Genomic DNA, 23,094 nt, shown 5'->3' with positions numbered 1-23,094 from the left:
GGCCAGTGGGTGGACCACAGTGTCCCTGTAGGGGCCACTGGAGCGAGTAATTGCAAACTGGATGCAGAAAGGCATTTTGCAACTCAGATAAATTTCTTCTCATGATTAGAGTATGGTCCAGTGACTGCCTCTCTGACCGTAATCGCTGCTGGCACCGGCGCTGGGGCTGGGCCGCTGGCCGGCAGAAGGAGTACTGACCTAGAAGACAGAAGCAGGATTCCTCGGCCTGCCCCATCCCTAGTTAACCACGCATGCAGGTCACTACTGGCAAGCTCTCTTCCCCTGAACCTCAGTTTCTTCATCTGCACGAGGTGTCATGGATTAGTTCAGGGAGCCCCAAACTGAGCCATACTTACAGTGACCTGAGAGTGTCAGATCATACAGGGGGGCCTAGGAGTATTTCACAGCTTTAAGGTCCTGTCCAATCAGGGGACTTTGTAGGTTAGATGACCTTATAAATCTCCTGTAACTCAGAGAAGCAGATCCTAGTAAACACAAGAGTCACAGTATGAGGTTTTGCTGCTCTGGGACCGACTTTATCAGAGGGTGGGTAGGAGATAATTTATTCTGTCATTATTCTTACCCACGATTAGTATTTTATTGCTGCATTATTGCCTTGAGGATGGGGTGGTGCCCCATCTGCTTCTTGGTGAAGGCGGCCCTGGCCTCAGGGGTCCTGGCTCACCTCAGGGTTGGAGGTGGGGCTGCAAGAGCAGAGAAGGGAGGGGTGGGAAGGGCCTTCCCTGGTGGGTGGGTCCTCTTGGCAGGGGTGACTGGAGTTTGGCTAGATGAGCTTTGGCACCAATTTCTGGGCTGAGAGAGCCTCTTCCCCCACCCACCTTCCTCCTCCACTTTCCCAGCTTAGCTGTTCAACTTGGGGACTGCCCCTTCCCGACTTCCTCCCCAGGCTCCCTCCTGCTCTTGCCAACCTCATTCTTGAGCCTTACTAATCTGTTTGCCACCCCTCAGCCTCCTAGCCTCGCCCTTGCACATGCCATTCTTCCTACCTGGAATGTCACCCCCCTAACATCTCCCACCCTCCACCCCGCCCGCTCTCCTGCACTGATTCACACTTCTGGCCTCCATCATAACCCAACTCAGCTCGGGACTGGTTTCTTTTTTTCCAGGCTGCTTTTAACTCTGATCTCCTCAAGCCTCTCCTCTCTGCCACGTACTCATTTACACTTGGAATAACAGAATTGGAAAAGAACCTTAGAGAAAAGGAACGATGATCCGAAGCAACCCACTCGTGTGATACAGGAGGAAACTGAGGCCAAAGAGGCCATGATTGACCCAAGATCATGCAGACCAAGAGATATTTCAAATAGTTGAAAGTAAGAGGCTTTCAAGTACGCTGGGTTCGTTTGGTTTCCGCAACATGTTGTAATCAATATAAGCGCAGGGATGGTTTTATTTTTAATGTTATCTCTACATTCCAGTGTGTGTGTGATTTATCCAGGAACTACAGTAAACAATTATAGTAGCTCATACACTGTGGTGTCTACGGTGACAAAGACTCTAAAGCTTACGGTGGTACTGTTCAAGCCACCCCAAGACAAAAATTGCAAGATGGTGGTGTGAACCTTTTATTCATGTGATTTCCGACAATCTGTATGAAGTAGGTAGCCAAGATTTTTCTGTTTTACGGAGCAGAAAACTGAGACCTAGGCAGCATCTAAGAAGTTCATGACTGAACTCACCTAAAACTTGTTTCCCTGCTCAGCCGATGGTCTTAATATCTACGATGCTTCTCTTCCAGGGCTCCTTCTGGTTTTAGTTTTATTTCTTTATTTGGTTTTTTGAGACGTGATTTCTTTGTACAGCCCTGGCTGTCCTGGAACTCGATTTTTAGACCAGACTGGCCTTGAACTCACAGAGGTCCACCTGCCTCTCTCTCCCAGAGGCTGGGAATAAAGTTTCCTTATGCTCTTTGTTGGGGTAATCAAAGGGGTGACCTCTGCCAACGTTTCACCTTCATCTTGGGTTGAAGAGACTCTGTCCCTGGCTTCCTGCCCCTCCCCATCCTGTCCCAGTACTTTCTCCCTGTGTCTCCCCACCGCACTGCTGGCACACAGACACACATGTATAGTCAGAACTGCAGGTGTCTAGGGCAACAGACCACAAGAGAAACCACATCACCTTTGTTGACTCTGGAGGGAGGTGAAGGGGATGAGGGAAGAGACTTGGGTAGTTCTCAACCTGCCTATTCCCCACCACCATCTGCCCTCCCATCCTGGGCTATCTGGACTGGTAGCCATGACTGTCATGTCTTCCTAATTCATCCACTCAACTCCAGTCTAGAAACACGTAACATTTCTTGTTTTAGACTTCTTGAACTCCTAGAGTGGGATCTGCACCCCAAAAGCCACACCTCCCAATTTTACCCAGAACACTCAGACACCTGCTGATCCTGCCTGTGCAATGTGACAGGGAAAGAAGGAGGTCAGAGATGAATCCCTATGGCTGAGGCCGGTGAGGCCGGGAACTGGTCATCTGGAGCGGTATACAGAGATCAGCAGAAACCTAGACCAGAGTGTAAGACCCTGGCATAGCTCCTCTCCTGGAGAAACTACATCAGCTCCAAATCGGTACACTAGGATAAGCCACTTGCTGGTTCTACGGATTTAGGAAAATCGTTTCCTTTCTCTGAACTCAGTTTGCTCGCTAAACAATAATGTGATAGTGAGATGCAAGAGAGAAGGCTCTGAAGAGTACAGGAAACACAGAAGGTTCTCCACAAAGCCTCTCCTTTGCTCCTTCCCTTTGAGATTGATTTTTATTTGTGTGTATGTAAGTGTAGAGTACCCTCAGAGGCCAAAGGAAGACGTCTGAGCCCCTGGGCCTGGTAGCTGTGAGCCGGCCCCTAATTCTTTGTATTTTGTTTTGGGCACGTGTGTGCACGTGTGCTTGGTGTTCGGGTGCATATGTATGCAGGTGCCGGGATACACATGTGCAGGTGCGTGTGGAGGCCTGAGGTGGGCACAAATGTCTTTCTTAATTGCTCTTCCTGTTCTTTCTATTTCTTATTTTTAGTTTCAGGAAACTCTTTATTTGGAGTTGAGGGCTTAACCTCCTCTGCTAATCTGAAAGCCCAAAAATAGTTGGCATTTGATCCTAGGCTCAATCCCAATTCCACACAGTGCTGTCCCCTGAGGTCTCATGGGAGTTTGGGGGAATGAGCACACTCTAGTTGACTTTATGAGACATGTGAAAGTCAGTGCAGTCTGGGGGAAGACACACAGCTGCAGTCAGCACGTGTAGACGGCTGAGACCAGTGTGGTCCATAGTGTGGGCCCTGACACTTAGACTTGTAGCCTTTCTGCATACTTGAACCCTTGTCTTAAGCAGGCTCCCAGCAGCATTTGTTAAAAGGGCAAATGGCCCGGAACTTGTTGAGAAAATTCAGTCAGGTTTCTTGAGGTTTATGGCCCATACTCCCTTCATGAGTATAACAAAGATTATTAAGAATCAGAGATCTAGAGGCTAGAGAGATGGCTCAGTAGTTAAGAGCACTTGCTGTTCTTGCAGAGGACCTTGGTTCAGTTCCCAGTACCCACGTGGCAGTTTACAACCATTGGTAGGTTAACTCCAGTTATCTGGAAAAGTCACATGGCTCTACTGGCCTCTGTGGACACCAAAATACTCATACACATAAGATAAAATAAACCTTAAAAAAATCAGGGATCTGATATTTGTCCAAAGTCTAGAATAGGGCTGATATTTGGTAAACACTTGGTAAAAGATAGTTCACCAAGGCTAGAAGAAAAGGAAGGGATAAAGAAGAGGACGTGTAGGCCCTAAATCACGGGAAAGCAGAAATGGGCACCTGCAGGCTTTATGTTGTCCAGAGACCTAGGGGAGCTTGGGAGAACCCAGGGCAGATCCTATGGGGCCAGGCTCTTATACCAGGTGTCCAATTGAGCAGGTTGTGAGAAGTCTAGACTCAAGTTCTTTAGAAACCTCCCATGGGAACCACCCAGCACAGCAAGAAGGAGGTAGCCTGCATTCTTCTGCCTTATATTTCTAGGGATCCTGGAGGCTAACAAACGCCAGTAGGGAACCTGGAACTTAGAAACTGGCTTGGGAATCCACGTGGGGCAGGGGCTGTTGGCGCTGCAGGTAAATCTGGCAGCAGAAGCAGGGGCTCAGTTCAGCATCCCGGACACCTGCTGTACATGTTGTTTTCTTCTTTGCCTACAGGTGGAAGGCAGCGAGTCCTGGTGTGTGCATTGCCAGGCAGCCACACATCTTTATTCCAATCACCCAGAAATGAGTGGTGGTTAGATTAAAAAGAAAAGGCAGATTCACAAACAAATACACGAATGCTGCATCTGTAGAAATCATCAAACTAGGGCTCAAATTCAGCGTTGCCACAGCTACAGGAAAGGAAGACAGGCACATGGGGTAATGTACGGGTACAACAAAGAGACTGGTGGTCTGCTGTGACCACCCGTGGCTTTTCTGAAGGGCCACAGGCCTCAAGGCAGGATTTGGAAGGAGGGAGATCTGCTTTGGAAAGAGGGCTCCGTAGAAGGGCAAGAATGTCTTTCAGAGCCCATATGGGTAATGGACTGAAGGGTGTATTCAAGATGTCCAGCAGGAGAAGGATCCTTGAAGTCCATGAATATCTGTCATAATTCAACAAAGCACATACTGAGTTTGAATTCTGTGCAAAGTGCTATGAGAAATGCAGCCATGGCTGAGGTAGTGCTTTCAAGCCTGAGTGCTTGTAGGGAAGATGAGGTCACGACTAGCAGACTAGATGAGTGAAGGTCAGTGTGTAGAGAAAAACCTACAGTGTTGGGGTCCTTCAAGGAATAGCAAAATCTTTCTGGCTATGGGAACCACGAAACGTTTCTTGTCGGGATTCTCAGCACAGGAGAAAGGGTGCTGAGGGCATTTGCTCTGTAGGGAGCGTCTTAGGCCAAGGCTAGGAAGTGAGTAAGTCGGAGGACATGATAGGGAACAGTCATCAGCCAGGACTGGCTAAAGCAGTACTAATAGTAACTGCTGGGGAGGAACATAGTGGGAAGCACCGGGCAGGGATGCATGTGGTACCACGCAAGAGGCCATCGATGCTAGAGAAAGCATTTGTGATACACATTAACAGGTACAGAGCGGCTAAAGTCAGCGGCTGAAATCAAGGGAGCGACAGGTAGTGAGACCTGACCTGTCACTGAGGGTGTTTAGCAGCAGCGTGGTGAAAGAAGACCCTCTAGACCACTCACGATTCTGTCTTCCATGACAAAACAGCTCTAACGCTGTCTCTGTTTCTAAAGATTCTGCAAGTTCCTAGGACTCGGTGAGTAGGATGTGATCAGAAGGAAGCTGCTTGTCAAAGGCTGGGTACCTCAGAGGAAGGGGAGCCCAGTGTTCCTGGTGGATGACTTCTACCGCCCCAGTGTTCTGACCCAACAGATTGCTGGAGGCAACGAACTGATAGGTCAAGGCAGGCAGCCCAGGGGGAAGGTCCTCAGCCCCTGACCCTTGAATCTGACCTCCATCGTCGTCTTCGTCTAAGAGATTGGGGGAGATGCAGGGAGGGCTGCAAAGCCAGTCCTCAGCAGAGTTTATTAGCTGAGGGAGGGCTGGAGGCGTCTGCATTCCGACTCACAGACTGGAACATTTCTGTGATCCACTGTAATGCGCTGGGGGACACTGGGCACATTGCTGAAGTTTGACTCATAGGGACTGGGGGGGCAAGGGGGGTTATTGTGGAGGAAGAGGAATGGAAGAGAGGAAGAGGAGAGGATGGAAGGAAATCCCTTGAGAAATGTCTTCGAAAAAAGAAAACTTTCAAAAACTGCACCACCCCACCCCCTTTTTTTCTTTTAATAGGAACAGGCTGGACCCTTCTGCTCCCCTCAGCAGGCATTGGGGGGGTGCCACTGGGGTTGGACTGGGCAGTGATTCAAATCAGATCCTGAAGCTTTCCTGAGGCGAGTCCTGCTTGTGTGTGTGTGAGGGGTGGAATGAGGCGGCGGGGGGTGTGGGGGGGGTGTCGTCTGGGATTCCTTGCTTGGGACTCTAAGCATGTCCTGTTCTTCTATGTGTAGCTCTCTTCTCGAGGACTTCTTATTGTGTAGATGTGTACACAGGAGTCCTTCCCCGAAGTGTAAATCACCCTGGCCTGTGTAAACATGGATGCACGCTCGTGTACGCTGTGTATGCACGGGTGCGTGCACTCAGGTATCTGGGTTTCCGGGAATTGTGCGCTGGGCGCAGCGCCGCGCGGTGGCAGGGGCTCGGCGGCCGCGCGCGGGTCCGGCAGCGTCCCGCGTTCCGGGTTCGGCGCTGCCTCCCGGGGCGGTGTGCCGCGCCCCGCCGCGATCGGTGTCTGCAGCCAGCCTGTGTGCCGCTGAGCAAAGCCTGCCGGGGTGGTGTGTCCCAGGGCCGCGAGCGCCGGCCCCCTCCCTCCCCTCCCCCTTGGCCCGCTCTCAGACTCAGATAAAGCATTTCCTTCCATTGTCATCCTACCCGGCCGGCCTGGCTGCCAGGGCCCTCCCCCTCCCGGCCCCCTCCCTTCCTCTCGCCGTCTCACAGTCGCTCTGCAGCCTCCGGCGACCGGGGGGATGTGAGGCCGGCGCCCCGGCCCCCCGCCCGCCATGAGCCCCCGGCTCTGAGGGCCCCGGCCCCTGGATGCACAGCCCCGGCGCGGGTGAGTACCGGGCGGCCGCCCCCGCCCCGCCCGCCCCGCCCTGCGCGCGGCACCCTGCACCGCCCGCCCTAGCTCCGGCAGCCGCTGCCGCTGGGTCTCCGGCTGGTCCGGTTGCCCGGGTCCTCCGTGCGCGCTCCACCGCGTCCGCTCGGCGGGGCTCTGGCCCGCTCGGGAGCCCCGAGCTGGTTCCGGGGCCACAGAACTCCGGCCTCCTGCGGGGTGCCCACATCCGCCTGCTTCGGGGCAGCGACAGGCCTTGGGGAGGCAGTGGGAGGCCTGTGCATGGGCTGGGCGTCCCGTCACCCTCCTCCCGGGGATCCGGGAGGCACGGACGGCCGCCGAGGCCCGGACAGGAGGCGGTGCTCCGTGGCGGAAGGTTTGGAAGCGGGAGGGCAAATGGTAGGACCCACTGAACTTGGGCCGTGTTTGTGAGGCTGGACATCATCGCTCCCATCTCGCATAGCCGGTCAGGGCTCTCCTCAGATCCAGTGACCAGAGAAAATGACCCCTGAAGGGGTATTGGGCTCGGAGATTTCTCTGAGCATCAACCCTTATCCTTGATCACCCATTGGAGTGAAGAGACACCTGTGCCCAACTGAGCTGTGAGGACAGTGCCCTTGAGGTGTGGGAAAGTGGGGGCTGCAGGCTGTGTACTGAGCCGTAGGGAGGTGGGAAGTTGAATGTGTCCCCCCCCCAGGTCTGTTAGTGCCCAGAAGTATGAGAACTCGGGCAAATTGAGCTGTCTTTCCACTGCCACAATTTCTCAGCCAGTAAGTTGGAAGAAAACCTGGGTCCTGCAGGTCACCTACTGTGTCCCACTTCCTTCCCAATGGCTGCCAGTTTAGGATCGACCCGGGGCGGCCACTGTGGCCCTTAACTGTTCTTGCTGGCTGTCCAACATTCCCAAAAGCCTCCTGCATCTGGAATTGGCTGGCTTGCTGCTAACTATCCCTTCCCACATCCCAGCTCAGCATCTGCTTGAGGCCCAGCTCTGCCTGCCAATTTTTAGGGTGATAATAGGACATTGGCCCTCCGTGGCCCTGATGGGAGCTCAACATCTGGAATCAGGAGCTAGTCCCCCAGACTTTTACGTAGACTTATGGGACTTTGCTCAAATTCCTTGCCCAACCATCAGAGACTATAACTCTGGTTGGTTCCTACCCTCTAACTTGTATTTAAGTGACCCATTTCTTCCCAAGAGGACCCCAGTAGGATGCCATCCATGCCCCCGTCTATGGCAACCCTCTCACACCTTCCCAGCTTCTTCAACTGCTGCAAATCATGCCTTCACCCGTACCCCTTGCTCTCTCGTCCCCCTGCCCGCTCCCCTCTGTAACTCATTTTCTTTACGCTCACTTCTGAGGGAAACTGAGGCTCAGAGCTCTTCCATTGTGTGGTACCCAGATAAGTGAGATTGGACCAAGTCTTGGACCCACTGGGGCTTGTCTCCCTGCCTTTAGTTCTCTGATGTCCCTCCCAAGCTAGGAGCTCAGAGCTGTGCTTTGGAAAGGTTGGGAACTGTGTACCTGCATCCTCTGTCGCTCATTCAGGCTTGGATGGGCACTGTCTACATATCGGGATAAACTGAGGTTTTGAGCTGAAGAAGGTTTTGCACCTAAGCTGGTCACCCCACTTAAGCTCACTGTCCCCCACAATTCACATCATGGGGGTGGAGAGAATCCTGAGTCCCCTTTCCAGAGTTCAGAACCAGAGGGACAAACCCCAAATGACCAGTGTCCTTTAGGGAGTAGGGGGACAGGTGGGGTGGGAAGTATTATGTCCTTGCCTCAGGAATAATGGTTGTCACCTATAGTGACTGGTGGCTTTGTTCCAATGGGACTGAGAATGAGGAACATTTTATAGGCATACATCCCAGGACTGGGGAGACGAACCCTTTGAAATCCATCATCCCTTCTGCCTCCTTCCCTGTGGCCTTTCCTTGAGAACCAGTAGTTTGAAGCTGGCAGAGGTCTGAGAGAAAGATGAGCAAGACCCAGGGTCACCCAGCCAAGGAATGGCACAAACCAGACCTTCTGCCCCTGCCAGTGACTATTCTTGCCCAAGCTCTTCCTTAGTCCGATGAGGTCTGGAGCCTCCAGAGGAGTATGGGGTATTGCAAGCCTCCAGGGCATGTCCCCTGGAGGCACCAGCTCCAGGACTGCAAATTTGTATATGTTGGATTTGTTCACTAGATGGGGCACTTCCTCTGGGGCAGGAAGCCTTGATTTCCTGTGTTGGGGGAGTAGGGACTAGGAGTAGGGGGCCCACTGAGCCATCCCTGATGTTGTTTGGAAGCACAGGACAGCAGAGCTTTTGCTTGAGGCTGTTTCCCTCATCCAGGGGCAGCAGGAAGGAAAGGTCTGGCTAGGAGGCCCAGACTGAGGCCGGAGAAGGTTCTGAGTGCCATGAGATGGGGGTGGGCAGCCCAGCAGGAAGCATGGTCAGCAGGTGACCCTGCCGGGTATTGTGTTCCTTATAATATTTTCCCTGTTTCTGTGGTAACGTTCCATGAGGGCCTTAGGCCTTAGGGCTTCAGGAAGGCGCTCCAGACAGCCCTTTTCCTTAGTGGCCCACGTACTGGGAGTCCCCTGGTCTAGCTACTCCCTAATCCTTTTGGCTTTGTAGGACCAGAGCCTGGGAATCCAGACAAGGGGCCTGACCAAGCGCTGACTGGGGGGCTGAGTAGAGGTCCCACAGTATCTCTCGGCAGGCAAGGAAAGAGAAGTAGGGTGGACTTGGGGAGGGCTCCAAGCAGTTTGAAAACACTGACTTCAGCGGCTGCCTCCTCTCATGGGGCTCTTTCTCTCCATGCCCACGTCCAGTCATTCAAGGGGTGGTGGACAGCAAGCTGCCTGGGGCATGGGGTGGGGGTGGCAGAGGCAGGGGGGGATGTTTTCATCAGCAGAGCATAGCTCCTTTGGTTCTGGACTTGTTCCCAGAGGCAAAATAAATTCAGGATAGCATCTGTTTAGTGTGAGTCTCCATGTGATATGTGTGTATGCACTGGGTGTGTGGTGGGTGTCTGTGTTTGCCCAAGGGCTGAAGATGTCGATGTGGTGGTTCTGTAGCAATCTGTGATCCATGTTCTGGCTCCGCCGGCTGTTTGGGGGTATGCACACATGTGGCACAGATGTGTGTCTTCTGAGTCTTGTGCACCTTTGTGAGTTATGGCACTGTGTGGGGTATATGGAGCCTATGGGCAGGTTTTAGGGGATGTGGACCTATGTAGGAGCTGCTTTTCCACAGGTGTCCAGATGTTAGCCTATAAAGCACTGTCCATGGTTTTTCTCTTTTCTCTCTGTGTCTTTTCCTTCCTTCCTTCCTTCCTTCCTTCCTTCCTTCCTTCCTTCCTTCCTTCCTTCCTTCCTGACAGGGTTGTTCTCTGTAACCCTGGCATTCCTGGAGGAACTAGCTCTGTAAACCAGGCTCGCCTCGAACTCACAGAGATCTGCCTGCCTCTGCTTCCTAAGTGCTGGGATTAAAGGCATGTGCCACCATGTCTGGTCTCCCGTCCATCCATGGTCGGTCATTACATGCTGGTTACTGGACCAGGTGCGTCGGGATCATATGATGAATATGTTAGGAACATCCTCTGGCCCATTCCCACCATCTGTCAGAGTCTGCAGGAGTGGGGTGAGGAACCTGCATTTCTGTTTATGTGCTGGGTGATTCAGGTGCCAAGCTGTGCTCTCTTCATTTATTTCTGTGGAGGAGACAGACGTGCAGGTGTGTGGCATGTCTGAGGTCACGGGGATATTTAGAGGAAGAACTCAGACACAGTGCAAGCCTCCTAAGACTGGTCCATGGTTTAATGTGGGTACCTGAGTGTATACTCATGCCTGGCATGGTGAAAGGAACCAGGTAGTGCAGTCTGGTGTCGATGCTGCCTCAGAGGGGCACTGACTTTTCTTTTGGGGTTCCAGCCTTTCTGGCCTTGTTATTGTTACCTTGAAACCCTCAAGAATCACACTGACAGCCAGGGACGCTCATTTGCCAAGCCGGCCACTCAACGGTGCATCCATTTGTCACAGACTTGCGGAGCACTGGACACAGATATGCAGTGAGTGTGCACAAAGGTGAGCACGTCTGACCTCAGGGCATCACCACTCCGCTGGAGAGCAAAAAAGCCTTGGGCCGATAAGTCCTGTGAAGGAAATGAACTGGGTGAAGTGATAACAAACAAGGTGGGACTTCCTCAGACAAGGTGGCCTTGGGAGCCCTGAGCGGACATTGACACCTTTTCTCCCCAGACTAGAAGTGAGTCCACCTTCTGCTAAACCATACATGGAAGCTCCCTGGAGCTAGGCAAGGCATCTGGCCTGAGCTCTCGCTGAGGGCTGGAACCGGACTAACAGACTCTTTCTTCATGCAGCCCCCCACAGGTTGACGGAGGGGCAGAGAAGTAGGAGCAGCCAAATAGGGCTCAGGTTAAGGTTAAGAAACCTGGCAGACTGTCAGGAGCTCCCAAGCACCATCCATTCCTGACCCTCCTGCTTCACTTTCCTCCCACCTCCTTCTCTTCCTACCTTCCCAACCTAGGGAACCACTGTGCCAGGTCCCTCCCCTCCGGGTGTAGCTGGCTGCCTCTGTGGCCACTGGGATTTATTTATCTAGTTCAGGGTCACCAAGGAGGGGGGGGCCAGTCAACGCTCAGAGGCAACCTGGGTCCTGTGAGATAACAGAACTAGAAGTAAAGGGAGGGGAGAAGGGGAGGGGGCATGTGCGGGAAGACTCTTAGGAAACACTCAGGAAAAAGCTGCCCAGCAACACTCAGTCCAGAAGAGTGTGTAGGAAGACCTGAGCTTAGGAGGTTCATCTGTACCCTCACATCTGCACCCTAAGCTGGATGACTCTTCGGACCAGAGGGGCAGAGGGGTCTGGTTCACGCCACCTGCTCTACTTCCGCCAGAAGGAAGTACCCTCTTGGGTCCACCTGCAGGCCTGCCCCTGCACCCCTCTCTAAGGAGGTTCTCTTTCACCTTCCTGCTGTCGACTGGTAGCCTTCAGATCTCTTCTGTCTCCTCAGTAGAGGGTTTTCCCTGAGAGACCCAGAGCTTCCCACTGGCAGCTGGCACAAGAAAGTGCAGCCCCGAGGGATTGGAGGAGCCTAGAAGAAAGAGAAGAGGTCTGCTTCCCTCCCCCTTTGGCTTAGTCCTCTCTTCAGGCGCCTCAAGTGTCTTCGTTCCTTGGCCCTTGCCTCCCAGCCGTTGCCTGCCCCGGCAGCAGGCTCCTGTTGGGGGTGGGGGAGTGGAGGAGGCAGATCGGACTCAGTGTCCCTACCCTATCCCCAGGCCACTTTCCTTGTCCTTACATTGCCACACCGAGATGGGAAACTCTGGCGGTCCGAAACCCTCGGCTTCAAAAGCCAGGACTAACCAGGGAACTCCCATTGCTCTTGCCTTCAGCTCTACTCCCTGCGGAGCTGGATCCCATCCTTTTTCCTACAGTAGCCCTCAACCCAGAAGTCCGGTTCCCCTTCTGCAGCCCTCTGGATGGATGGTAGGGAGGAGTAGGGCAGGCTGGGAGGTACAGGATCGGAAAGAGTCGGGGTGGGGGAATTCGGAGACTGGGCTGTAACCGACTTGTTTTGCTTGCCCCACAAACCTGCACGTCCGGGGCATCCGCTGCGCCCTCCGGGGCCTTCAGGTTGTAGAAGTGCTCTCAGAATGACAGACTGGTGCCACCGGGTTGGGGCAAGGGGGTGGGGGTAAAGGGGGGAGCCCCAGGCAAGGGGGAGCTGGAGGGTTAAAAATAGCAGCAGTCGGGTTTCGGTTAGCAAATGTGGAGGCGGGGAACTGGAGGCGCGGCAAACCGGGCTGTGCTTCCCCTGGGTCCCGAAGTGAGTCACCGCTCAGAGTTGGTGAGGCAGCAGACTGAGCACCCTCACTCGGCGCTCAGCACAGGGTTGCACGCAGGGAGCCCAGAGCTCAGAGGAGATAAGGCTCTGGGCCAGAGGGTTGTATGAAATGGAGAAAAATTAAGGCCCAAGATCTGGGTTTGAGTGCTAATGGGGTAACTGTGAGGGCTAGTGTGACGAAGTCGGTTTCCTCCTGTCTGTTCCGGAGTCGTCCTCACCTGGGGTGTAAACTCCCCGAGTCTAAAGCATCCCCCAGATGTCAGTTCCTATCGCCCTGTGTCAGTGGCAAAACCCAGCAAGAGGTGCTTCCAGTAGGGACAAGAGGAAAGAACGGCTGGTCTGGGCTGACTCTTTCTCCGGCAACAGGCTAAGCTTGGGCACCTCCTTCTCTGAGACTCAGTTTCTTTATTGCTATGTGAAGATAATTATGTTTTCAGTCTCACAGAGTTGCTATAGAGATTAAAGGAGATAGTGTACGTGACTTATGCCATGTCTGGTAGGAAACCAGTGCACGCTGAATACTCATCCTTATTATTGTTATTGTTCATATTTTTGAAGGTCAGAAATAGAGAATGTTGGAGACATGACAGAGTGGGGCCCGGCCCCAATTCACATGAAAAACCAGGCCAAATTCCCTGCTCTAGATTCCCCCACCCTTGTGGGCCTGAAACAGCAGGCGTCTATAGCCAACAGTCATAGGGTGGACCCCTGCTTCTCTCGTCACTCCCTTCTCAGAGAAGCAGGGTGAGAGGGGACCCCAGGCTTCATAGCCAGCTGGCTTGTCTAAGGGACTGGCCCTGCCATGCCGGGCAGATAGGCCCTTTAATCACCTCCTCTGTGAGTACCTTGCCAACATCTGCTGTTGGTGACCTTTCCTTTAGCTCCTCCCTGGCAGCCCTTAGGAGGAGGGTGAAGCAGAGGAGGGGTGGGCAGGTCAGTGACATCAGCAGTATTCCCAGCGCACTGGGCCTGGAGGAGACATGAGGCGTTGCTTTCAGGAAATATCATTATTCAGCCAACAGGCATTCGCTAAGCAAGGCCTGACTTTGCCTAGCCTGGGCTAGGCTCTTGGCGTGATTCACAAGAGGCAGATGCCCAGAGCGTGTAGATCCCATGGATTCCCTGAGGATATGGGGCCCGAGAATATGTGGTATTCTTGAAAACCCAGTAGCCTAGTTCTCAGGGGGCCCTGGGTCATGTGTAGACTTTGCTTCCAGGGTGTGCACCTGCATGTGTGTATACATGCATTGTTACCACAAAGATACTTCTGCAGAAACATGATACAGAACGGCGGCATCAAGGGACAGTAGCACATGGTGTAAGCTCTACATGAGGTGGCCCTGGGCCCTCAGCACATGCCTTCTCTCTTTCTTGTGTGCCCCTTAAAGCTGTCTTTTTTTAAAAAAATATTTATTTATTATTTATTATGTATACAATAGTCTATCTGTGTGTATGCCGAAGGCCAGAAGAGGGCACCAGACCTTATTACAGATGGTTGTGAGCCTCCATGTGGTTGCAGGGAATTGAACTCAGGACCTTTGGAAGAGCAGGCAATGCTCTTAACCACTGAGCCATCTCTCCAGCCCTGTCTTTTTTTTTTTCTAACACGACATGGCACCGTGCATGCTGGATTTTTCGGTCAGCCATCTCTACCTCCCTGTGAGCTATCCCCATCTCATCCAGTCCCCATTTAGCTAGAAGTTGCCCTTGAAGTGACTTTGTTCACACCAGGTGCTCAGGACCGTACATCTGGCTGTTGAACTCCGTGAAGGCTGTGTAAGCACCCTAGCTGGATTTGTGGTCCGGAAAGATCTTTGATAAGTGTCAAGGGCAGTCCTGGCCACAGAAGGGAATGGGAATCACCAGGAGAATCTGCCTGATAGACTTCCGCCATTTTCTAAAAATAACAGGCAAAAGGAGACTACTACGACATGACTGGATTTGGGGATGTCTGGGGTATTTACAGTCATTAATATTAATGTGGCATCTCAGTGAGTGCCAGCATTCATAGCTTGTTGCTATTCACAGACTCCAGATGCCTCCCATTTGCTTGGTTTGTACTAAGAGCCCACCCCCAGGCCAGTGGGAGGACAGGGTCTGTGACCAGTGTCCTCCACCTTGCCCAAAGCTGGGGTTAATCTGGCTGTCCTGTGTGAGGGTGCTCCTCTCTGCACTAGTGGGTGCCTCCACCCTTTCACCTGCCGAGGTCTCCCCAGAGCAGAGGCTTGGGATTGCGGAAGAGGCTGTATCCTTCCAAAAGAATTTCTTCTGAGTACCAGTCTTAGGGTGACTTGCTCTGGTTATGCAACTGGAATTTTCTACAGGACTTGACAGTTTCCAGAGTGCACTCACGGCATGTGATCCTCTAGGGCACCCTGAGAGGTCTGCTTGTTCAGTTATACCCCGCTGGAGGCCGCTTACAGGAAGCCAATACAATGGTAAAATGCACATTCAAGGAACTGGGGAAATAGCAGATGAACAAGGAAGTGAAGATGAGCCTCCTAGAGACAAGGCGCGGGAGGGACTTGGCAGAGATGGTGTTTGTTATTTGGTATGTTTTGGATAAAGCATCTCATGCTTTGTGGAAGCATGCCAAAGCTAGGAGCCGCTTTACTGTCCTGTGTGTCCCTTGGTGGCCTCCCTTTACCACCTATTAGGAGGTGTCCATGCCCGTGTGCTGATCATGAGCTTAGGTTTTGCAAGCACAGGCGTTTCTTTTCTCCCCTCTTCCTCCCCCACTTCTCCCCTTCCCCTCTCTTTTGTTCTCTCTCCTTTCTCCCCTGTCTTTTGTGGTGTTGGAGATAAGTCCAGGGCCTCTCTCCTGGTAGACAAGCTCTCTATGGCTAAGCCACACTGCCCTTTGCATGTTTCTTTACCTCTTGAAGCCTCAGTTTCTTTTGTAATAACGCCGACTTTATAAGGCTGTGGTAGGGAATGCATTGTCAGCATTAATATATGCCTGCTGACCATTATTAATATCAATGGTTAAAATGATTAATACTAATGGTTAGAATAATATATCAAATAGCTTGGACCTTTCCCCTGCCCTCTCAGACGAGGCAGGGAGACCTTTGGATGGTGCCGGTGGGGGTTCTAAGAAAGAACAGCAAGGAAAAGCAGGACTTAGGAGCAAACAGGAGTGGGGTGCACAGATAGACCCAACCCAACAGCAACCCTCAAGGGGGAAAAGTCACCGCCCCCAGAGGCAGCACTGGGGTGGTGACTGTGCTTCCTGTTGGGGCAAGCAGTTGAGAAAGGGCTGGGACTGGCTGCTGGGTGAAGTGGGCACAGGGTGGGGGTGCGGGGGGGAGGGCAAGGCAGAGGTTGACAAATCCTAAACTTGGAGCCCCACAGACAGGGCCTTAGGTCTTGCCTGCTTAAATAGAACAAAATAAGTAGTGAGTAGACGTTATGGTGAACTGCCAATAAGATTAGAGCTATTGGATCAAGGGAGTTGTGGGTGAACATAGAACTTCCATGCCTGAGGGCTTTCAGTGCCTAGAAATGGCAGGGCAGTCTGGACTGGGCAACCTGTCTGCTCAGGAGTTCCCTAGGTGGACAGGTCATTTCAGAGCAGGCCAGGCTGCAAGACAGGCCCTGAAAATAGGGAGTGGTGGCAAGGCTGGAAAGCCACCCTGCGGAGGTGTGTGCTCTTGCTCCACAGAGGGAGTTCAGAAAGGCTAAGGAGTGGTCTAGGGGGCCCTGGGAAGTGGCAGAGGCTGCAGGATCTCCCTCTTCATTAGCAGGGAGCAGCAAGGCTCTAAAGAGAGCCATGCCTTCACAGATATGATCCTGGACCGCTGCCTCAGGATTTGTGAGAGAGGCCACCAGAGGTGGGATGAAGAGCTGGGTAGATGACCGAGAGCTGGGGGGGGCACTGCTACTCCTGGGATGCTTGAGCTGCCAATGACATGGTTACATCTACTTCCTGTTTGATTATTTTCAAACGGGGCTGGTGGGGGGGAGCGACTGGCTCCTGGCTCAGGCTACCACTGTGTGGGGCTGTTTACAACAGCCTCATGTGGGATTCCCAGAAAGGGACTCCAAACCGGACATCCTGTGGCTGCAAAATACCCAGGTGTCAAGAGCTAAAAATAACTGCCCTAGAGCCCCAGCCACCCAGAGATGGAGGGGAAGGGGCCTGTGCACTGCGGGGGCAGAGGCAGCCTGAACCCTGCATTTCAAGCCCCTCTGATCTCTGGGTGTCCAGCTGCCATGCCAGCCATCGCCATCTCCCTGTCCCCTTGCAGCTACCCCCAGACCTCCGTCTGGGTAGGCACCCATCCCAAGCTGCCTCTCTGCCAGCTGAGCCTGTGTCCTCAAAGGATCTGTGCGGTTTGTTTGGGGCCTCTCATAAGAAGCTATAGGAGGGCTTAGGAGCCTCTAGATCAGTGGTTCTCAACCTATGGGTCACGACCCCTGGGGGTCTGAATGACCCTTTCACAGGGGTCACCTAAGACCATTGGAAGACACAGATATCTGCATTATGATTCCCAACAGTAACAAAATCACAATTGTGAAGTAGTAATGAAAATTATTTTATGGTTGGGGGGTCACCACAACATGAGGAGGATCGCAGCATTAGGAGGGTTGAGAATCATGGTTCTAGAGAAGAGATGGGATGGGATAGGGTTCCCCCTGAGCCCCCAAACCTGTGGCTAACAGTCCTGTTATTGCTTCTGCCAAGTTCAGTCCCTGCAGGTGACTCTTTGGGACTGTCTTCATGGGTATCCACAGGTCAATGAGACAGCCTCTGGCACATCCTGGAGACGAAGAGCTTTCTTTGTCTTATGTTTACCCTGCACTGGCCAGCTGAGAGGCGTGTGTTGAGTGCAGGATTCTAAAGTCATCACGCTATGTGACCTCAGGTGTTTTTCACACACAAAATGTGCCTGAGTGTATGTATGTGCACAGTGTGAGTAGAGGAACCCGTGGAGGTCAGAAGAGGCATGGGATCCCCTGGAACACTGTGTTCAGGGGAACACTGTCTGTGTTTGGGTGCCGGGAACCAAACCTTGGTTCTCTGCGAGAGCAGTAAGTGCTCTTAACCCCTGAGCCATTTCTCCAGTCCCTAACCTCAGGATATTTAATGCTGCTGGGTCTTAGTCTACACATCTTTACACTAGAGATAAAAGCAGTAACCTCGTGGGGCTTCTCATGAGTACTGGGTCAGTTAGCAGATGAAAGGCAATTGGAGCAGCTAGTGCTCCCTCACAACAGTTTGGGTGGGAGGGAAAGGGAAGCCTCTGTTGTTGGGATGGTTAGGGAAAAGGAATGGAGCCGAGGATGTGTACAAGGTAAATGCCTGTGGTCGAAGAGGAAGGGTGCACTGGGATCAGATACCTATTTGTTAGTGCCACGATGGGGGCTCTTCCAGGTTCGGAGCAGACGGGAAGAATGGGCAGCTGTGATGGTGTGAGACTGACCACAGCTGGCCTTCCTTTTGATCGCAGATGGAGCAGGTGAAACTCTACCAGATGTTGTCATTTAGCTGGCTCTCCCCACCTGACCTCCTAGCCAAGGTCCTTAATGCTACGGACCCTCACTCGCCTCATAGGCTTCATTTAAGAGCCCACTGTCCCCTAGGCTGTGAATAAATCTGAGCAAGAAGCAGATCAGAGCCAAGACTATAAAGTTTTGAAAGGATGGGGGGGGTGGATACAAGAAACTGTTTTAAAAAGGTCTGATTCAAGGGAATTTTTAGGGAGTCTGAGGTGAATGAAAAATTTATATTCTGTCACACATTTTTAGGCTGTTTGAATTTTTTACTAACTGTAACTAGTATACATTTTAAAATCTTTTTAGATTATATTTTAGATTATAGAGTAGTAATACATTTTTTTAAAAATTTGTGTGTATGCTTGTTAATGGTAGTGCACTCCTTTAATTCCAGCACTCAGGAAGCAGAGTCAGAGGGATCTCTGTGAGTTCAAGGTCAGCTTGGTCTATAGCATGAATTCTAGGATAGCCAAGGCTATACAGAGAAACCCTGTCTGCAGGTGTGTATGTATTCATGTGTGTGTACACACGATGGTATATGCGTATACATGTGCAGGTGTGTGAGTGTTTTCATGTGTGAGGGGTGGACATGTGCGTAGAGGCAAGAGCCAACTTGGGTGTCATTTTGAGACAGTCTCTTACTAGGACATGGGGCTGGTTAGGCCAGGCTGGCTGGCCAGTGAGTCCCAGGGATCCTCTTGTCTCTGCCTCCCTACTGCTGAACTGTAAATGCATGCCACTGTGCCCAGCTGGCTTTTTAAATGTTTATATTTTACACGTGTGAATGTTTGGCATGTTTGTACCATGTGTGTACAGTGCCTTCAGAGGCCAGAAGGAGTCTAATCCCCTGAAACAGTTACAGACAGTTGTAAGCCAGTATGTGGGTGCTGAGAATTCAACCCAGGTCCTCTGAAAGAGCAGCCATCTCTCCAGCCCTGATACCCAGCTTTTCACGTGGATGCTGGGGAGTCAGCTCAGGTCCTCTTGTTTATCCTGCTCACTGTTTGAAAGCAGGAAGCGGGGTACTCAGAAGCTATGCCTCCTGAGCTCCCAGTTCGGTGGCCTCTTGAGGGTGTCAGCACCTGCTTGGAGTCACTTCTCACACTGGTATATCTGGGCCTCTGCTGGTGATCTAGTGCCCTGTCACCTCCCTCTGCCACGACAGCATCGGCCTGAGCGTTCCTAGGTTCAGCCAGATGCCTGGAAGAAGAGCTGTCTTCCCGTGGTTCTCACTGGCCGTAGAGGCCTGACACCATGGGCCTTCTCCTTGCTATTTTGTACTCTCTTGAGGTCCTCTTCCCTCCTCTGCCAGTCCTTACAAGTAGTCAAGTTTTGTTCTTCCTGTGTCATGGCCAGAGACTCTGAGGCTGCAACCTGGAGTATAGGGGGCTCAGCCTGGAACCCAGGACCTTGGCCTGCTGCCTCTCTCTGCTTTTCCCTTGCAGCTAAGGCCTAGTCTTCCTGTAGCTTCCTTTCTAGCCAATAGCAGGGGACCAGGAGCTGAGAGTAACCTGGGCTCAGGATTCTTGTCACCTTGTGGGACAGAGGAGGTCAAAACTGGGGCCTGAGGTAGTGATGTAAGGCCCAGAAACCCAGCTTGTCTCGGGGGCCCAGGGTGGAACCTCACAGTGCTCAGGCCTAGTCTGGAAATTGCTCAGGGTTGTGATGTGCTCATAGGAGCAGGGTAGCTGAGGCTCTTGGTTCTGGGTGAGATTAGATGCTCTGGATCAGGAAGGAAACTTGTTAGTCCAAGTTCCCCACACTGAGTGAACTCCTTAAGTCTGATTACAATTGCTTCCCAAAAAGGTGGAAGTGGTGGTGGAGGTGGCTGGGGGGATGACTGGCGCCTCAGGAGCTCCCAACCAAGAGCCTCCTGAAGGGTGAAGGGTCCAGCCCTGGACAGTGTTCTTGGTCCCTCGGATCAATTTTCTCCTTGTTTTTCCATGTGGTTTGACCCTATAGCCATCCTCTGAGAAAGGTAGCGAGGTCACTGACAGGGGGTCCCCAAATTCAGGCAAGAATTGGGGTGCAGTATATATCCCCTTTCTCGTCTCAGCTCAGGCCTCTTCATGGCACCATGAGATGCCATCCATCTTCACTTAGAGAACTATCCCAGGTGTTTTGAACTCCATGGCTCTTAGCAGAGAGTTGGGGAATAGATAGGTTCTTTTTTTCTAGAAAGTGCTTTTGGATTCAGCCTCTTTGCCCGCATGCATGCACACACATCCATGTGGCTCTTGTGAATAGAGCTTATGTCATAGGTCACCGCCACAAACTATTCCTGCTTTCGTTGTCACAAGCCACAAGGCCCAAGGTTATTAGTTCTTCTCTTTTCCACAGAGTGCCTGGTGTCCAGACCTGTGGTTACCAGGGGCGTGAGGCACGGAAGGTCTCACTGCCCACAAGTGTGAAGGCAAGGACCTAGGGGAAATGCAAGTTAATTCCCAGGATACAGGGGACCTCTGGACCTGATAGCGTGTCCAAATCTGGTTTCTGAGCTGGATGGTGGTGGTGCACACCTTTAATCCCAGCACTCGGGAGGCAGGAGCAGGCAGATCGGCAGATCTCTGTGAGTTTGAAGCCAGCTTGGTCTATAGAGTGAGATCCAGCACAGGCTCCAGGCTTCAAAGCCACACAAAGAAACCCTATCCAAAAAAAAAAAAAAAAGAAAGGAAAAAAGAAGAAAATCTGGTTTCAGCAATGTGGTAAACACCATGACCAAAAGCAACTTGGAGGAGGAAAGGGTTTGTTTGGATTATGGTTCCACATCATAGTACATCTGTCATTGAGGGAAGTCAGGGAAGGAGTTCAAGCAGGAATGTGGAAGCAGAAACCGTGGAGGAGTGCTGCTTCCCGGCTTGCTCTCTCTGCCTCTCTCAGCTACCTTCCTCGTACAACCCAGGACCACCTGGCTGGGGTGTCACTGCTTTCCTCTGTCAGTTAGCAATTTAAAAAAAGCCTCATAGAGCAGACCGGGCCAGTCTGATGGTGGTAATGCTTCTGCTGAGGTCTCTCTTCCCATATGTCAGGTTGACCACCAAAGTTAACTGTTACACAGGGAACACACTAAGAGTCAGTGCAGAAACCTCCCAGGACCAGAGCCTCCAGAAGAAGGGGGTCCTGAGACGTTCAGAATGAAGATTAGCCCTAGAAAGAGGAGGCAGCTTCTGAGGTAGTTCTTTCTTGGGGATTACAAAACTTGAGAAATATTTCTGTTTTAGGCAGGGAGTCTGGAGAGGATCACTGTGATTCATCAGGACCAACAGGGCCTCCTGTGCCTTAGGAGGTGTTACTGCGGGTGAGGATGGCTGATAAACACCACCACTGATCCCATTATCAATGCTGTGTCAAGGTGTGGGGACACTGGGAGTGCATGAGAAGTGAGGAGAGCAGATAGGACCAGTCCCGCCCTGACATGGGGGCTCGGACAGACCTCCGGAGGTGACTGAATTAATGGGGGGGGCAGCATGTCCTCACAGAACTGTGTACCAAGGCATGGATGGTAAGGTATGATGGGCCGTTGGTTTGAGTCCCTTATGCCTGGAGCTGCCCACTGAGCACGGGGCCAGAAAGCAGCACCCACCTCCCTCCAGGAAGCAACCTTGTGCACTAGGTCTGGTCTGAGGAGTGTAGCCACTAAATACTGCCTAGAGAAAGCCTTCGGTTTCCTTGACCCTTCTGGGAGGGCCTTCAGTTCCTTGGCCCCTAGCTGGGATGGCACTGCGGACAGGTTGTTGTGAGAACTCATGTCTGCTTCCCCCTCCTAGCCTGTCTGGGTCTTTTCTGTATCAACCAACCCAAGTTCCTATTGTAGTTTTGTGGGAGCCTGGGAGAGATCACCATTTCCAAAGAAAAGATTTCTAACCCAGGTTATCTCAGAAAGGCTTAATGGGACTTTTACTTGGACAATCAAGAATGGGGCAGCTAGATAAAGGGGCCCTACACTGGGGTCCTTGGGGTGCCTATCTCCCCTACTTCACAGCTCCTACCAGCTCTCCCTTTCCTGCAGTCACAGCTCAGTCTTTTCCCGCTTTGAAGACTCTTCCTGTTCCTGACATTTACTTTCTGCTTCTCAAGGCCTGCTCTCCCCAGCTCGCTCTTGCCCTCCCCAGCCACATGCTCCCACGTCTGGTCCCGCACCCCCGAACCTGCTTTTTCCCCTCTCAGGCTGTTGGGCATGTGCTTTGGCTGCCCAGGGAAGATGGTATCTGACCACATTAGGGAGGGCTGAGGGCATTGTTGGGTGAACTGGGGCTTCCTTGAGTTCTTGTTGTGCACTGTGCCCAGGCAGTGGAGTAGCTAGCTAAGGCACTTGGTAGCTGGCTGCAGAAGCTGGAGATCCCACTTGGCCAGCCTGGAGCAGCAGGGAGCTTGCCCTCTCCAGGGGTGGTAGCCCTCTTCCCTTGCTCCCCTCCCCCAGGTAAGCCTGGGTACCCGCTGCCCCACTCACCCTGGCATAGGTAAAAGTCAGGCCTGAGAGAGAAGGGTGGGAGATGAGGATGAGGAATAAAAACTACCTGGGAAAGGTGAGATGCCAAGGGTGTGAAGAAGTGGGGATGTTGCTGGGCCAGAGAGTTGGAAGATGGGGGTCCTAAGGAAGGGACAAAGTTGGGCCTCCAGAAGAATAAGGACAGGAGAGGCATCTTTGGATCCAGGTTAAAAGAGTTGTGTTCCTGTTTTCAAGTCATTCTGCCCTCTCATGGGCCCTTCAGGGAAGAGTGAGGTCTCTTATTGGTTAGATGACTCTCTCTGGGTCCTCCCTACTGGCCTGGACCGCCTCTGCTGTCACTCGCTCTTCCTGGAAGCCTGGATTGCAGTGGACTTCCTGTTGCTACCTAGGTCTCTAATGGAGGTCTGAAGCTGTCCTTTCCCTGACTTGCCACGGGCAATGATGTGGGTAGGGATTCCACCACGTAGCACATAGCAGGGAGAACTGGAAGGGACCAGAGGCTCTTAGTTCAGCTGTCCCAAAGCTTGGGAAGACAGGACACAGAAAAGGAGACAAGACAGAAAGGGGGAGTAGGTAGTAACACATGTCCTGTGCTAATTGAGACCACTTGACTCATAAACTTACCCTCTC

The 23,094-nt window shown here is 52.4% G+C and overlaps 1 protein-coding gene across 5 annotated transcripts in view; it reads left to right on the top strand.

The window, feature by feature from the left end:
• Nucleotides 1-6,512: 6,512 nt before the first annotated feature.
• The window catches only part of Hdac7 (histone deacetylase 7), a 35,464-nt gene continuing 18,882 nt past the window's right edge, over nt 6,513-23,094 (top strand). For 2 of the 5 annotated variants that reach the window (XM_075960499.1, XM_075960500.1), the window contains exon 1: nt 6,513-6,658. In XM_075960499.1, the coding sequence (XP_075816614.1) occupies nt 6,640-6,658 (19 nt within the window). In that variant the 5' untranslated portion in view covers nt 6,513-6,639. Of the gene's footprint in view, nt 6,659-11,724; nt 11,784-23,094 lie in introns of those variants that run through there. The other 3 variants (XM_075960503.1, XM_075960502.1, XM_075960501.1) reach the window with 2 other exon arrangements.

Source organism: Microtus pennsylvanicus, chromosome 2, assembly GCF_037038515.1.
Source record: "Microtus pennsylvanicus isolate mMicPen1 chromosome 2, mMicPen1.hap1, whole genome shotgun sequence".
Lineage (NCBI taxonomy): Eukaryota > Metazoa > Chordata > Mammalia > Rodentia > Cricetidae > Microtus > Microtus pennsylvanicus.
This window is presented reverse-complemented; position numbering and strand designations above follow the sequence as displayed.